This window comes from Chlamydotis macqueenii, chromosome 13, assembly GCF_036417535.1.
Source record: "Chlamydotis macqueenii isolate bChlMac1 chromosome 13, bChlMac1.mat, whole genome shotgun sequence".
Lineage (NCBI taxonomy): Eukaryota > Metazoa > Chordata > Aves > Otidiformes > Otididae > Chlamydotis > Chlamydotis macqueenii.
In genome coordinates, this window is record NC_141568.1 from 2455427 (window position 1) to 2472704 (window position 17278).

The 17278-nt window shown below is 56.2% G+C and overlaps 1 protein-coding gene across 3 annotated transcripts in view; it reads right to left on the minus strand.

Moving 5' to 3' along the window:
* Positions 1-17278, minus strand: part of JPH3 (junctophilin 3) — a 51018-nt gene that overhangs the window by 9014 nt on the left and 24726 nt on the right. For all 3 annotated transcript variants that reach the window (XM_086757757.1, XM_086757758.1, XM_086757756.1), the window contains 2 exons: positions 7310-7434; positions 1785-2704 (listed from right to left, as the gene is read on the minus strand). In XM_086757757.1, coding sequence (XP_086613883.1) covers positions 1785-2704; positions 7310-7434 — 1045 coding nt within the window. The remainder of the gene's footprint in view (positions 1-1784; positions 2705-7309; positions 7435-17278) is intronic.

Sequence of the window (17278 nt, forward strand, 5' to 3'; positions counted from 1 at the left end):
GCCAAAGTCTGAAATGTTTTGAGATCCTTGGTGGCAGGCACAGGCACAGGCACAGCGTCCGGAACACAAATCCCTGCACCTCCCATTCCTCTCCTACGCCTCCTTCCCAGCCACTGGAACAAAACCCCGCTAGCACCGTGCAGCTCTCGCTAGAACAAATCGTTGCTGGCATTGTAGGTTATTTAAATCCACATATTATCTCTTCCTCTGTATTGCATTAGCTTCCTCCCAAACCTTCGCCATCTGTTCCACCCTCGGTTATGAATGTGAGAAAACTGAACACGCTGCTTCGCCGCTACAGTGCTTGAGAGGTACGATGTGCATCCTAACGGCTTCATACACGCAGGCCCTGCCCCTCCGCTGCTGCCCGGGGCTCGCCCGAAATAGCCGGTAACGTTACGTTGCGTTAGTGCTCTTCACCTCCAGCGTCGCCGTGCCCGAGCCCTCCTCCCCGGGCGGGGGGTTCGGTTTGGTGGCTGGGGTTTGATGGCCTCGGCAGCGCATCCGACACGGGCTGGGTGGGGGGAGACACCGGGACCACTCATGCCAGCCATCCCCCTGAGGAGAAATGATCCCTTTGGGACCCCCGTCTCTCCCAGCTCCCTGCCGCCGCGTGAGGCCACGTTATCAAAGGTGCTGGACCATTTTTTTCTCCCTGGACCAGCAAGATGTGTCCTACAGTGCAGTCCACCAGCAAACACACAGTGTTCAGCTCCTCTGAAACGCTGCGTGGGTGCTTTCGAGCCCGCGCCGAAGCTTGCAAGATGAATAGGAAGGCAGAAAGCTACAGAGCTGTGTGTGGGGGGATGTATCCGCAGCCACGGCAGGGAAACGGTGGCAGAGCTGTAGTTTGGGCTCTCCTGCATCCCAGCTGCAGATGTCACCTCTCCCGCCTCTCTCGCACCCCTTGGCCACAGGTGCCGACACCGTTGCTCCGCCGGTAGAGCTGCCGCGGGCGGCCGGAGGAGCAGGGATGCTGTAGGTACGGCAATGGGAACCACACACCACAGACCATGGTGCCTCCAGCCCAAATTTTTGGCGTGACTGACAAATGTCACTTCAGTTTCACGATCCCTGTCTCCCAAACAACCAAGCATCCTTTTCTGCTACCCTGACCAGGAGATTTAGCTCTTTTCTTCTGCTGGAGCCTGAAACATCACCACTTGAGAGTTACGGATTCTCCACCTCTCCTGTGTAGGTCTGGCCCAGACTGTGGGACATCCAGCAGCACAGGACCCCTCCAGCTCTGCCCTGTTTGGCCCTGACATGACACGGGGCAATCTGGAGTGGTGGTGGCTTCCCCACGGCTCCCATCAGACCCCTGACACCTCTCCTAGCAATGCCAAACCAATGAGGAGAAGAAGAGAAGAAGCTGCTCTCAACGCGAAGCCCGGGAATCAAAAACCAGGGCTGGAAAGGACCCGAAATATCACACAGCTCAGCCTTCTCCCAAGGCAGGTTCAGCTCCGCCCAAGTTATACCTGAGCTGCTGATGTCCAACCAGTTCTTAGTCCACCTCCTCCCTCCCCAGGCTGGGTTGCAAAACAAATCCAAACTTGCTGCTCGCACCCTCCAGTGCCAAACCCCGCTGTTCCCACCACGACAGTCTGCGGAGAAAACCCCGCACCAGCTTCCCGCACGCACCATTATGCGGGATGGGAGAAGGGAGGAGCGGGGGCTTCAAGGCAGAGCAACCTCCCTTCCCGCTCCGCTGCGGCACCACGCCAGCTCCGCGCCGGGTTTCCCAGCCAGATTCAATACACAATTTTTTTTTTTCTACTTACCGTACTGGATTTGAGCGCATCCCCACTGTCCTCTTCAGATTCTAGTGCAACAGGTAAAGATTTCTGTGGCGGGGAGAAGGTTAAGTCCCACCTCAGTAGCCGAGGTTCAGCTTTGTCCCCGAATCTCAGGTTTTCCAGTTTCTGCACCGTGGGCTCGGCAGAGGAAGCCGGCCTGAAATTCTCTTTGTTCTGGGACTTAGACCGCAGTCTCTGAACCCCGAAGCCCCGGTCTTCCCCGCGGTGGTCATCAGCCATGCTCCTGCAGGGTCCCCCTTTGCTATAGTGTCTTTTTTGGGTGTGAATCTCTTGCATATAAGAATCCATCCTCATGAGGGGCTTCATCTCCATCTCGTAATTGCTCATCTTCTCCTCGTCCAGCTCAAGCAGTTTGGAGCTCCCTGAGCTGTGGTTGTGGGACCTGTGGTGGGAAGTCCATGAAACCGTGGCTGGGGAATCTGTCCACCTCTCTCTTTGCTTGTGGTTGGAGGCCGAGTGTTTGTGTCCTCCGCTCCGACCTCTGTAGTCTTCGGGGATGGAGGCTGAGCCCAGCTGACCGCTGCGCAGCGTCCCGCTTCTCACGCCGCGAGTCCCCCCCGCCTTCTCTTCGCTCCAGCTGTTGGGGCGCAAGTAATCCCCGCCGCGTCCCTCCAGCAACATCTGGATCTCCCCACCCCTCTCTTCATCCACCGAGACCTGCCTGGAGAAGTGAGCGCTCTTGTTCCTGCAGGAAGGGCCCAGGGGCGGCGTGGAGGAGGGACTGGCAGGGAAGCTCTGCAGCGGGCTGTCGTCGGGAGTCAGGTCGGACGGGGTGGTCCCTTTGCGGTACAGCTCGGGGCTCTCTTGTTGGAGAGGCGTCCCGGTGGAGAGGACCTCAATGTCATCGCTCGAGTTCTGGCGCTTCGGCCTCTGGCATTCGAGCCCTTTTTGTGACGTCGTTAAGAGAAAAAGAGAGAGGGAGAGAGAAACGCAACAAGATTATTTCTATTCTGTGGGTGCCCACCAGGATTTTCATGGCAAAGAAGAGGGCTGGGAGTGTTGGACAGCTGGGAAACTGTGGGGCAAGACCAGGGCAGTAGCAGCAGAGAAGAATAAACACTTCTATTAGAGCAAGAGAAAAGAAAAGGCATCGCTGGCAGCTGCATGGTTTTGGAAGGGGAATCTCACCTGGAAGCTTTCAGAGGGAGATAGTCCCATCTAGGCAGATGTGCAAGCCTCTCATTAAGAAAAAACCCCACAAACCACGTATCAAACAGCTTTCCTGCCTGTTGTGGTTTAGCAGCTAAAACACCACACAGTTGCTCGCTCACTCCCCGCCCTGCTGCTCCCCTCAGCGGGATGGGAGGAGAAGCAGGAAAGAAAAGAAGGCAAAACTCCTGGGTTGAGGTAAAAACAGCTTAAGAGAATGGCAAAGGAAAAGAAAACAGAGATTGAAAACCAAAACAAAATATACTTAAGCATGTAAGATACAGCACAACAGCTCACGGTGGATCCCGATGCCCAGCTCCCTCTGGAGCAGCAAACCCTGTCCATCAGCGCTGTCTCCGCTTTGTCCACTGAGCTGACATCACATGGGATGGAACAGCCCTTGGCTAATTTGGGGAAACTGTCCCGGCTGTTGGCTAATTAGCGACCATCCCAGCTGTGTCCTCAGCCACCAGCTCCAGCACACGGCCGGCCGTGCCTCACGCCGGAGCGGGGACGGGCAGGAGCGGGGCAGCGTGTTCAGGGCTCTGTGAGTACGGCACACGCCGTCGCCCTCGCTTCACCGCGCTGACCGCGCTCTGAGCCCAGAGCACATCCCAGACAGCGGGGACGGGGGCTTCGGGAGTGTCTTCTGCTGGAGCTGACCAGCTGGCAAGAGACACATTGCTTCTCCGGACAATTAGGAAAAACTGCAGCTTCCTAATCACTGATGAAACACCAAATTATTTCAAGGGGGTGCAAGCTAATAGTGGTTAATTCTCCTTTTACTCTCTCGAGGCACAGTTGTTCCCAGCTAAAGCCATGCTAAATTACGGGAATAATTTGATAAATATATTAACTGCCGAATGCTCCTGAAATGCATCTAATTGCAATTGCTATGGCTAGACAAGAAACCAGGCTCAGAAAGGAAGAACTCAATTTCTTACCACGGTTTAAAAATAAACGCTCTGGAGCGCCTGCTCTAATCTCTTCCCTTCTGCTGAGGAATTTTCTCCATCGCGTCTTCTTGGGGAGCCGCTGACCGCCGGGACGTGCCTCCGCCCGCAGCCGTCCCCGCGTCCCACCGCGCCGCGGTCCGGGTACGCGCGGGGAGCGCGGGGATGGGTGTCCCCATCGAAGCGCTTGCAGGGGAGGTAAACAGCAGCAAGGCTGCTTGGAGATTTCTTACAGAAGCAATTTCTCAATGGGAAATTGGTCTTCTAATGACTGTCTTTTTTTTTTTTTTTGTGTTATTTGCCACAGAAAATTCTGTTTGTGTTTCGGGACAATACTCAGATCGCTCAGTTTTAGTTCGTTCCCTGTGTCACTGTTTGTCTGTGGGAGACTGAACCTCCTGGGATTTACCTGGGGCTCCCGAGCGATCCTCATACTGGTGGGAAAGCGTGGGGAAGGAGGAGGGTGGAGTTCACCCCCTCCGCTTTCCCGCAGAACAACTGGCTCTGGGGAAAAACAGAGATGGGTTTTGTGGCTGTGGCTGAGACGTTCTCATCCCAGCCACCTTCCCATTTCACAGGTGGGAAACTGAGGCAGGGAGGGAATAAATGGCTTCGTATGAGAGAGCTATCGAAACGGTCTCACCCGAGGCTTGGGGTGTCCCTGCTCATCTCAGCCTGGACGTGCAGGGACTTGAAAGCTTCCCACCAGCTCCAACCACCCCAAAGCCAATCTCCAACGGCACAACTAGCCGCAGCCCCAACCCCAATCTTTCCTGGCCCCCCGAGCCCCACGATGGAGGTGACAAAGCCCAACGATGCTCCAGCATCCTCACCCCTGAGACCTACACCAGTGACCACATTATTGAGCACCCTCTCATCCCAAATCTTTCCCGCCCGGACCTGCAATGAGCTGAGCTAATTCCTCCTCTCCATGGGTTAATCCCCCGAGTTTTGCAGCCCCTGGCTGCGGCTCACTGAGGAGCAGGGGCCAGCGATGCCGGGGCACGGACACCCCTCCAGCCCCGCAGCCCCGCAAGAACGCAGGCGTTTCCTTGCGGAGGAACTCGACAGATGCACGGTGCCGTCTTGCCGGCTTTCGACACCCGAGGATGTGCAACAATTATTCCGAGCTAAAATTAGTCGCGGAGCACGTGATGTTCCTGGAAGAACGGTTGTGAGAGCGCGAAGGAGGATGCGGAGCACCAAATCTGGATTTCCAGTAGGACTGAAGCAGCCGTGCCCGTCCGTGCTGTCTTCAAAGCCAAGCACACGTCCCCGGGCACCACCGTGCCCCTGAGGACCCCCCGTACGGGGTGTGGGAGCGGTGCCGAGCTCCTGCCTCTGCCACCAACGCGCTGCTGTCACCCTGGGGCAGTCACTTCACTGGCACCGTCCAGCCCGCGGGCTCACCCCGCTGCACAACCACAGCGAGCGTGACAGGGATGTGGGAGATATCCCCAGGCAGACAGAGATGGAAAACCACAGGGGACAGGGTGAGCAGGGTACTGAGCGGGGGTATTTTCGCTTTTTCCAGGTAAAGGCGCTGTGGGGATGGTCCGGGCCAGGGTGCCTGGGGCAAGGATGAAATCCCCTGTGATGCTGCAAAGGTGGGTGGCACACAGCACCCGCAAAACCTTGCCAGGTGGGCACATCCAGCTCCCACCACGCCGGGCAGCGTGGCAGCAGCTCGCCCCGTCCCTGCTGCCGCTCCCCCCAGCCAGCCGCCCCCCATGGCCGTTTGCAGCCTGAGGTTACGGGGTCCGCGGGGCGACGCGGCTGCTCGCAGCTATCATCTGCCTGACTTGGTCCGCAGGCTCTCCTGCTCTCATCTGACACATCTTGGATGGTGTGTTTGTTTTTTAATGTGCTCTAAGTGGAAAATCCTCCCCCCCCCCCGCCGCTTCACTCGCACACAACCTGCCCAGACACGCGCGCCAGAAGCACGAACCCCAACGTAAGTCAAGCACCGTGTCCCCGTCTACGAGCTAGTAAAAAATGTATTACCCAGAAATATCCTTTCAAGAGGTGATTTAAACCAGGAAAGTCTCTCGGCAAGAGGAAATGGAGATGAGGAATTTCTCAGGGCTGAGGAAGCCCCTGGGACCGCGCAGCCTTGTGAGGAAGCTCAGCTCTCTGATGTACAAATGGGACCTCCGCAGCAGGAGAAACGCCGAGGGGTGTTTGAACAGGGCTGCGCTTTCTCCCAGCGAGCAGGGAGCTGCGAGGGACTCTGCATCCTCTGCCCCCCCGAAACGCCCACCCGCACGCGGCCGCTCGGGCAGGTTGAGGGCTGGACCCAGCCCCCAAACCGCATCTGGCTCATGGCCGCCGAGCCGTGGGATGCCCCCGGCCGCCCCCGTGGCCTCTGTGCCGCGGTGAGGTGAGGACTCGTGCACGGGCCGGCTGGTCCAAAAAAATGCAACGATCCCTTTTCCCCAGCCTCGGTGAACCGCAGCGCCGACATGAGTCACCGGCACCAGCCCCTGGAGCAATTAAAGCGGATGAGTAATCTTCAGTTAGAGAGCTGGAAGGGGGAGAAAATAATGACAGACGCCTCCTAATGAGGGTTCGGTGCAGGAATACTTTTGAATAAAACCATTCACATCTATTAATTACTATGTTAATTATTGCTGTGGGGATTTGGAGCTTTCCACTCCCGCTGGTAGCAGCCTGTCTCACTCCCGGGATCGCCCCCGTGCGCCCGCCGGCTGCAGACCCCTGCCCAACCGCGGCTTCGCTTCGGCTTCCTCCTCCTTCGCTGAGCCCAAGCCTCTTGCCAACGAGCAAAAATTTGGACAAAGCGGCAAGAAACATGGAAGACGACGGAGGGAAGGAAGAGCCACCGGGCAAACCTCAGATGTACGTTTCCCCGACGCCTTTGCACGCGCACGCGACCGCTTTGCACACCCAAGTGACGGATTAGGTCCCGACGCTGCTGCCCCAGCTCTGCAAGTCCAAGCGTTCAAAAGAAGTAACGAACCATAAAAAGCCACGGGGATGAAATCAGTGACTGCCTCTGGGGTCACCCCTGTTCGCATTCTGCTTTCAGAGGTCTTGTTGGGTTTTTTTTCTGTGTAATCATCTACTATGAATTAAAAAAACAGGAGTGTTGTGGTGTGAAAAGAGGAGATTCCTGTAACGGCAGGATTGCACAGAGTGGAAGTGTTGAATACGGAAAGCTTTGTGCTAAAACCCCTGAAAAGCGGTGTCACGGGGCGGTTTCCCACCCCAAGAGCCCTACTGAGGACCGGGAGCTGCGGGCAAAGACCAAGCCTCCGCATAGGGCTCATTTTCGGGGGTTTTGGGACTCAGCAGGGCCGCGCGGGGCAGAGAGCAGCACGGGGCGAAAGCCGTGTCCGCGGGGCCGGCACGGCGGCGAGCACTGACCGTTTTCCCGGTGCTGGAAGGAAGGCGAAAACTCTTTGGCAGTGATCCTGGCGATCCGCGCTTCCTCCTGAGCTTTCTGCGCCGCCGTCACAGCCGCCTCCGCCTTGGCCCTGGAGTGAGAGGTCCTGCAAGGCAAGCAGAGAGACAAGGACCGCGTTAGGCGGCTTCCCCCGGCAGGCCAAGGCACGGAGAAACCCAAACTGCCCCCACGAAACCCCTTTGCCCCGACCCCAGCAGAGGAGTCGCCGCCGGGAGCTGGGGCTCGTTGGGGAACGGGTGATGCTACATTGATAAGATGTTCATGAACTGCTGCTCAGCCTGCAAATCAGTTTGGAAACAGGCACAGGATGCTGTGATCCCCCGGGGACGCATCACCCTGAAGTGGACTGGTCCCCTCCATCCCGCATCCCTCCGTCGGGGACCCCAGCTGGCTGCAGCAACATCTGCCTGCATCTCCTCTGGGGCTGAAGGAATGAATTTAAAGCTGGTAGGGTGGTTTTTTTTTAACCAAAACCATTTGCTTTTGGATGAAAAAGCAAAGATTTCCACCCCCGCTACCACACGTTTTGCGTAAAACGCTGGATGTAAATGTAAATACAAGCGCGCTTCGTCGCCGAGAGCAGAGGTAGGAACGGTGGCTTGCCACCGGTTCTGCCTCTAACGCCCCTTAACGCGCTTTTCTTGGGGCTTTTTTTTTTTCACTCTGGATGAGCGACTCCGCAGCGCTCCCGCGAGCATCCTTCGGCGGCGGCTTTGCCCCTTCCCCTTTGCTGAGCACTTCAAAACCCGCCTGTTCCCACCCACCCTGGTGCAGGCAGAGTTATAAATAGCTCAGCTGATTTCTTTTTCCCTCCAAAATCAGGCCCTCCATCTCCTTTAATCATTTTTTTTTTTTTTTCCCTGCCGCTCTCTGAATTCCCTCTAATTTTTTGACATCTGCTGGGAGAGGAGTGCCATTTCTGACGGGCTCCTATAAACGGAAAACAGGGCCGGTAACGTGCCTGGCGTCGCACCGTGCAGCGCGAGCCGGGGCTACGAAACGGGTCGTGCGCGCGTCCGTGTGCTGCCACCTCTTCGAGCCCGGGCGAGACGCCTGGCCAGGGACGCTCTGAGCGGGAGCCGCAGCAAACCGCTGGGAGAGGAGGCGCAAACAGCTCCCGTTGTTGGCACAAACGTGGTCGGTGGGAAAGGCTGGGGCATCAGACCCACTGATAGACCACCCCAGGGCCAACAACGGTTCATCTGAGGATTAAAATTGAGATGCTGACTCCATGAGGTTGTGACAAAGGCTGGCATCTTCCACGGGAGCTTCTCAGTGGCCTGGACATCGGCTCCCGAAGATCCTCCATCCATCTATCCCTCCGCCGTCTCCTCGAACTGGAGACTGGTCAGGGAAGGGGCTGTCCCTCCCACACTGCAGCACGTTTCCAGAGCAGGCTGCCCTCCCCCTGGCCCGATTAATCCCGTCTGATAGTGCCTGGGCCAAACCCAGCTGGCAGGATTGCACCCTGCCTCCCCAGACTCCTCCCCGGAGACGCGACTGCAGGCAGTTATCGGTCCCTTCTTGCCAGGGAAGGAGGCTGGAAGCGCCGAAAAGCAGCTTGTGCCGCTTCCAAGGGTCCTGGGGACACGCAAAAGTGTCTGCGGAGTGGGAGGTTATGCTGGAAGAGGGTATGTGGAGCCACCACCCAAGCCATGCTCCCCTCTCTGGCTTCCATCCCTTCTTTTTTTCATCAAAATGAGTCAAAACCACCATTCCCTGGGAGACAGGTGGATTTCCATCCCTGCAAAACTCACTCCAGTGACTTCTGGACTACTCCATCCCTGCAGACTCCAGGATCAGCCCAGGAAGAGCAGCAACTAGAAGCTTTGGCCCAGGAAGAGTTAACAATCACACACATTAATTAAGCCACCTCCAATCCAAAATATACTCAATTCCCACAAAGCGGATCTAGCGCCGCGCGCTGCGCAGAGGCGCAGGCAGGCTTAATTGTTTGTAATGCTCTCTAAGATGCTTGGAGGAGAGGCGCCGTCGGAGTGAAAAGCAGAATTACGATGATCTATAGGTTGCATAATAAAATACATCAGTATTCCCAAATAAATGCAAGTAATCCCGTTAGCGCTCCCATGACTTTGTCACATACTAAATTTAACAGCTGTCTCCTTTATACACGCCCGCTGCTCGTAGCGTGCGCTAAATCTTAATTCCCCGGTTAATTGCCAGAGTTTATTTCCTTGTAAAGCGGGTTTTTCTCCGTGACACGTAGACGGGGCCCGATCTAATCACTCTTCTCCTCCCGCCGCAAGCGCTCCCGTTAATCTTTCCCAGACAGAGACGCTATACTGGAAACCACGGTCAAAATAAGGCTGGATCCTTCCCAACGGATTCATGATGGCTGGAGGAGGAGGCTGGGGATGCTCAGGGATGGGAGGAATTAAACAGATCCATCGTTCCTTCGTTACCTCCTGTGGTGTCCTCCATCCCATATCGAGCCTGCTGGACCAAAGCTGCTGTTGGCAAGAGCGCGGTGCCCCTCTCATCCCATCTGAGCTGGTTGAGAGCTGCCCATCAGCTCAAAGGTGCTCACCTGGGCTTCTTCCACCATCGACGGACGAGCAGAGGAGAAGGAGCGACGCATTCCGGGGTGAGGGAGGCGGCCGGAGCTCTCTGAGCATCAGCAGATGCAAGCACAGAAGGACTTTTGAGGACGGTCACAACCTCTACACCACATTCTAGCACCCTCGCCCACCCAAGCTGAACTGGGGGAGGGTGTTTCGCCAAGGATGGGGCTGGGAAAAGCCAGAGGGGTGATGGTGGGGGTGGTTTATAGCTCTTAAGACCCAAGGGTTCAGGGGCTTGGGAGATTTTATTTATTAATTTTATTTTTTTCCCAAGCTGACTCACTCCTCTCGGAGGATGACCGGGCAACTGGTCAAACTGGCAAGAAGAGCTGGCAGGAGGCAGGGAAAAATCGCAACCAAACAGATTTCTGTAAATCTCTGCAGATCTCTTGTGATTTGGCCAGGGCTGACAAGGGAGGGGATGATACGTGCGAGCGATCTGCACTGCCAAGGTTATCAGCTCCAGCTAATCCAGAAGAAGCTGGAATAAACTGATCTGAGAGGAGGAACTTGGCTTTTCAGGAACGCCAGCAGCGACGCTGGACCGGCTTTGCCTGCGTGAGGAGCGGGTGGGAGGGCTTCTGCTGCAGATCTGATGCTTGGGGTCTGTTTAGCCAAAAAAAAAGTGTGAACTCAGCAAAATCTGCAATTGCAGGGACAGCAACCGGTGTCACAAGAAACCTGTTTCGTTTCCGAGCCCTTCCTCTCCACCCAGCTTTCTCTGAGCGCAGTAATAGTGCAAAGGGCAGCTGGGAGTCACCGTCCCTGTTCCCTTTTCCCCTTGCATTCCCAGAGGAGAAGCAGGTTTTTCTTCCATAAAAATAGGTAACAGAGTCTGAGCAAAAGTATGTCTGGGGGCCAAGGAAGCTGTGTGCTGGGCGCAGGGGGACACCCGCACTATTCATGGTTTAAATGTGAAAAAGAATCGTATGGGCAAGAGTTCCGGAAAAGAAAGCTGAGATTAGAGGAAATTTTTTTTTGAAATTATTACTGCCTTCTTCAATGCAGTTTTTTCAACTCCTCTCACCACATAAAAGGAGAAAACCCCGCGGTCCATATTTTCATGGAAAACAAGCGGCGAGGACGGAGTTAAGCAGGCAGTGAGCTCATCCTGGGACATAATCAACAGCCTCAAGTTTTCCTAAGGGAGCAGGCTGGCTCCATCGGATCCACTTTGTCTCTCAGGTCAATATGTAATCAGGCAGCTTTTTGGTTGCTTTTTTTTTTTTTTTTTAAAGTGTTTTTATCTTCCTACAGGAGGAATGTTTTCTCCCTCCATTACAGAGCTTCATGTATTTCTCAAATGGCAAAATTCAATTAAAACATAGACCAGCTGCAGGAAAATACTCCAGGAAAAATTCAGAGAGAGCATCTGCAGGGCGTTTCAGACCCGGCGCCCTGCTCTCCCCTCCGCCCCCGGCTCTGTTTTACGCCAGGCTGGCTCAGGGGCGCACGGGGAATGTTGGGATGTGCTTTGTCCCGGGAAGGGATGCTGGACAAGGCGAGGAAAAGGAGATTTTTCAGCCCAACCACCCAGCCCTGCATGAGCGTGAGCCCCTCAACCGGATCGACTCGCCGGGCGTTATTTAACGCTCCCACCGGTGCAGCGGACAGCAGGATCCGGCCCTAATTGCATCAAGCCAAGAGGCACCAAGAAACGCGAAGCGAAACTCCCTGAGTGATTGATGCCGGTAACCGAAGCCCCGAGCCGAGGGGAGAGGCTGAGCGCCGACGCAGCCCTCTCCCAAGGCTATCCGATGGCCCAGGAGAGGTGTTCCCAGCTCCCGGCCGTGCCGGAGTGGGATCGATAGCTGCGCCCAGCACCGGGGAGGGATGAGCTCTGCCTGCTCGGGGCGGCATCGCAACCCCTGCCTGCAAGGAGGGGAGGCTTGGCTGGTCTTGACGTTGGGACAAATTGGGATTGAATTATTAATCACCGCCGCAGACTGTCTGGCTTCTGCCGCTGCGGGAGCATCTCTGGCTCAGGGCAGAGCTGGGGAGAGCCGCGGCACCCCTCCCACCTCCCGCTGCCCCGGCACGGCCTTCGGCTCGGCATCCTTCATTGGGAACAGCATCCCGCACCTGGCACCTCTCCGGCCCCGAAAGACCGGCGCAATAACCGGATCGCGAGGGCCGGGGTAGGCGCAACCCAGGGCCAGGCTCTGTCTAGACAATTCCTTCAGGGAGTGGGGAGGTGGCAGCAATTAACAACCTGTTTGTTATTTTTCCCTATCTGGCATTTATTGCCCCGATAAAACCCACTCTTAATTCCAGCTCGGCTCTTTTCACAGCTCTCCTGGCTGGCTTGTTATTGCACTGGGCTCGCCTCGAGTGATTTGTGAAGGCAGTAATACAGCGCCGGTGCTCAGGGGGTGGAATATTAGACACACCAATTAGCTATCTGGGCATAAATCCCCATTTACTTGCTTATCGCAAGCATATTCGCCTTGCCCGCTTCCTCTGTCTGCCTTCTTCTCCATCCTCCCCCCCGCCCCATCGCTGGAATTCTTAATCAAGAGAAAAAAAGCAGCTAATGTGACCTCTGACGTGACGTAATGCAGCCAAAAACCTCCGCTCGGGCTCTTCGCAGCCAGACAGAAGGCAGGCGCCGCGCATAGCAAAGAGAAAGCCTGGCTTCCCCGCGCCCGCTGCCGGACTGGCCGGCTCTGGATGGAGATTTTGGGATGGGAGGGTGGAGCACCCCTGCCTGGGCTCGGGCAGAGGAGCGGGAATCCTCCCCTCAGCGAGAGGGAAGGGCTGGGGATCGCCGGGATCGCGTGCGGCAGAGGGGGCGGTTATCGCAAAAGTGAAAAAACGGCTCTGAAAGTCACAGTTCAAGGGAAAAATGCTGAATTTTTTTTTAAAAAAAAAGTCAAACCCTTTAATTCTGAAAAAAAAAAAAAAACAACCTCGATGCATGCGTTGTTATTGCTCCAGAAAGCCAAACACAGAGAAGTATGGAAAATGTTGTGGTCAAAAGCCCAAATCTGAGTTTCCCCGTGGTTCTGGACTGGGAAATGTAACGTTACGGGGGAAAACCATTCCCAAGCCAGCTGGAGAGCAGGCGCCCGTGTCCTGGCTGGGGCACGGCACGCGTGGGGTCTCCGAAATTCATGGAAATGGAGCTGGAGCCAGTTTCCATTTACCTCATAGTTCCAGGCACCTGTACCGGATTCTTCTCTACATTTATATTTTTGGAGCTTACAAATGGAGAGCGAATTCACTGAGGCGCCATTTGCCATTTTGCACTGAACTATCATTATTTTAACCCGAGTAAGAGAGAAAAAAATCCCAGGCTGTGTCCTTCTGTCTTGTGCCTTGCCTTTAAGTAGACAAAATGAGTTTTGCTGGAGAACCGAATTCACAACACGTAATGGTGCGAAGTCACGGCGACTTGGGGGACAGGGATGGGCCGCAATCAAATGTCACATCCCCAAAATCCCGTGAGAAACGTGGCCCAAATGGCAGCCGGCAGCAGGCAGCGAGCTGCATCCTGACTGTCCTGGCTGCTCCCATCCCGGCGCATCCTCCGGGATTCTGAGCCGCGCCCTTCCTGATGGGGACGGAGAGCCACCAAAGGGCCACAACGGCCAGGCGGGGCTGGTACCCAAAGGCTCATCTGCCACCGCTGGCCAGGACGCTGCCAGCATCCCCCTCCAGCCAAGGCACGCGCAGAAGAAGCAGAGCCGGGCAGACCCGTGCATTCCCTTCCCGGTGAGTTTCCTTCCTTTTAATTTTTTGCCCCCGGCAAGGGCAAAGCTGAGGGGTCTTTCGCACCGGAGACGATGCGCAGGCTGCCCTGAGATGTTAATTACAGCTCGCAAGATAATTAACATCTGGAGAGGGACTCTCATCTCCTGCCATCTGTCACTGGTAACGAAGCCACGGAGGACGCGGGTGAGCGACGCGACCAGGCAGTACCTGCTCGTCCCGGTGCTCCGGTGCCCGCCAGCCCGGACCCACGCGCAAGAGCCGGGCTTGGCCTGGGAAAAGGGACGGCTTTGCCGCCGCCATCCCCACCGCTGTCCCAGCCGGACCGACCAAAGGTGACGGGTTCGGCCTCGCTCCAACCCTGGCGTTTTGCTGGCTCAAACTGGGCAACGACGGGCAGCAATGGGGCAGGGAGCTGCCCCCGGGGCGCAGCCGAGCTCAGGGCAGCCACCTCTCCCAAATTGGAAACGGAGGCAGCAAGAGAGAACTCCAGCTCCGGGGATGGGGTTTCCCCTTTTCTTATAAGTTGGGGAAGGCATGAGAGCATCTTCTGGAAGCACGCGTCTTCTGGGAGCATTCATCTTCTGGAAAGCGATGGGTGGTGATGCAAATCCTGCGGGAACCCGCCTGGAGCAGGGTTTGGGAAGAGTTAGCTTCAAGGGAAAGGAAGGAGCAGGGGGGATACTGCCTCCTTTCCAGCTGTCGTGGTTTGGATGGGGCAGGTTTCCATGATTTTACTGGATAATTGCCCTGTACCTAATGGAAAAGACGGCTGCGAGAGGCAATGGGAAGCACTGACGTCCCCCTCTTCACCCCCTGCCCTCACGGGGTGCCGGCAGACAGCCCTCCACGCGCACGTCCCTCCACGCTCCTTGAACCCCGGTGCCAAAACAGCGCAAACAGTCCTGTCACACACAGGCAGGAGGCAAAACAGGGTGGAAGAAATCACTACCAACGCTTGGAAAAAAAAAAAATGAAGAAAAAAAAGAAGCAAGCGAACGCACAAACGCTGCAAGGAACCTGGGCAGCGCTGGGTCACTGGCACGCTGCAGATCTATACGGTCTGTAGGAAATGCAAAAGCAGAGCAGCAGAAAAGCCCTACATCAATGCCGCAGTCGGGCGGAGGTTTTTAAACGCGCACCAGGCCAAGTCAGAGCTCCCCCAGCAGCCATAACTCAGCCCGCTTGGACACGCGTCGCGTCGCGTTTGGCTGTACGCGCTGCCGACGGTAACGACTCCAGGCTGGATCCCGCATTCCGCTTGCGTCGCCCTGTCTCCGGGCAGGGCTGGCTCCAAAGGCGGCACCGCCAAAAGCCTCGTGAGCCCCTCCCTGTGCTCATTACGCCGGGGAAATGCTCAGATTTTGGTGGGAGGCCTGACCATGGTGGGTCTGGATAGGTGGCTTGGTGTGACTTTACCCATTCTCCTGGATTTGTCGACGAGGGGAGGGTGGAAGACATGGTCAGGACATGATCACCCTCAGTCCAGCCACGAATTTGGAGCAACCTTTGCAGGATGGATGAAGGTTTTCAGAAAAAGCCTGGCTGGGTGTGACCTGGAGGACACCAGGTGCCTCCTCCTGCCATGACCTGCCCCAGGAGGATCTGGTGGACCATCAGCATCCCACTCTGGCCTCCATCACCAGAAGTCTCCCCAAAACAGCCCGTTCCTCCCCGTTTTTCACACTGACCTCCTGGGTTGGCTGATGCCATGCAAGGGATGAAGAGCGGGGTGGAAACCTCGATGCCAAAGGTGCCAAATGCAGCGCAAAGAGGGAAACTCAGCCAGGGCAGGGGCGGAGGGGGCCAAGGGAGCCTCTGCTCTGCCTCCAGGAAAGCCCTCAGATCCCTTTGAGGAGCCATCGGCACAGCCTGGCCCTTTGGGAATCGTTAGGGGCTTTTCCCTACAGCCAAGGGAAAGGTGCTCAGAGTAAGAGGATTTGGGGAGTTCAAGGAACAAACTCCAGGTGAGGGAGGCGGCGACAAGCACGCAAAGCAGATCTGTCTGTTTAACTCCAGTTTCATTTCAATGACTGAAAAAACAACGTGTCAAACCAAATTCTGAAGCAAAACACAACAGAACCACAAGGAAAAGTCTTGTTTTCCTTTCCTGACCCTTCACCCCCTTTGGGTTTTTGGCTGAAACGCTCTGGCAGTTTCACAAGTTTTGGTCACCTCAAGCAAAACAGACTTTTGGCAAATGAACTTTCCAGGCCTTTTTTTTGTTTGTTTGTTTAATGCTGTTGGAGCCACAAAAGCCCGAAAGGGGCAACGTTGAGCCCATGGTCCTCCTTCCCCCAGGTGATGGCTGATGGACGATCCATGCTGTACCTCTGGCCACACACTGTTTTAACCGGCCAGCACCCCAGCAGCAAAACCCACCCCACTTCAGAGCAAACTGAAAAAAAAAAAATAAAAATCCTTCATCCAGAGTCAACGACAAACTCGTTTAACTGAATTTAATATTTTAGTTCCAGCGCGGTCTGGACTCAGGCCAAGACACGGAGCTGAAATGGCCTCAGGAGCACTGGCGGATGCTCTCCAGCTGTCGGAGGAGAGGTGGTGGATACCCAGCCTCGCCCTCTGGGACTTCTCAGCCCTGTGGGGCAGGAGACAGGACCCTTCTGGGTGATGTGACAGGGGTCTAAGGGATGCCTTAAAACGGTCCGGTCCTTCGAGCAATGGAAAAACGCATTTCTACCACCAAGAGATTCTTGGAAAGCAAATATGTCCGTGTCTCGCTCCAGGCAGCTGGGAGGAGGCTGGTTGCCCACCTAGAGCGAGATGCTGGAGGCGGGCACCGCTCTGCGCACCTCTGGCCACATTCAGGGAAACTTCTCTCTGCGTAAGTGGCAACTGGACCCAAGGCAGCTGGCTGGAGACAGCCACGCGTAGGACACAGCAGCATCGTCTCCGTCCCCTACTGCCACGTCCAGGTCCCACGTCTGTGCACCAGCAGCCCCCAGGAACGATGAGAACATGCCAACCCAGAACAAAAATGCTCCCCAGGGAAAGCACGCCCCGGGCAGCACCCCCTAAACCCCACTGCATAACGCCATCCTGGAAGGTGCTGAGCGGGGACACGGACCCAAACCCAGGGCACCAGCAGTGCAGGGGTTGGTCAGACACAGACGTGCACAGCAATCACAGCTGGAAACAGCACCCACCAAATCAGCCCGACCAAAAGCGACATCGGATGCTAAAACGCTGCAGAAATCTGTTCAGCGCCTCTGCAGCTCCGATGGATGGAGGGGCCAGGAGCGTTTGGTGAAATTTCTCATCGTTTTGAGCTTTTCCTGGGGCTGACCCGGCCCCGTGGCACACGTCATCCCGTCTCCCATAACCTCCACAGCCACGGGGGGTGCAGGCAGGAGGGCCTGGGGCTGGGGGTGTCTCCAGGGCTCTGCTCAGCCCTGGGTGCCCAGGCAGCGGTGGGCAGACCCCTCTGCGGTGCCAGTGCCGGCCGCAGCCCTGCGGACTGTGGGGGGGAAAAGAAAGTCTATATCATCCCAGTTGCCACAGCAACGAGCAGCTCCTGCCTGCCTCAAACTTCAGAGCCCACCAAGGAGGAGCTGCTTCCCTGATCCCCGCCGCCTGCATGGGTTTCCCCTCCCTGTCACCTGGGGGTTTTTAAGA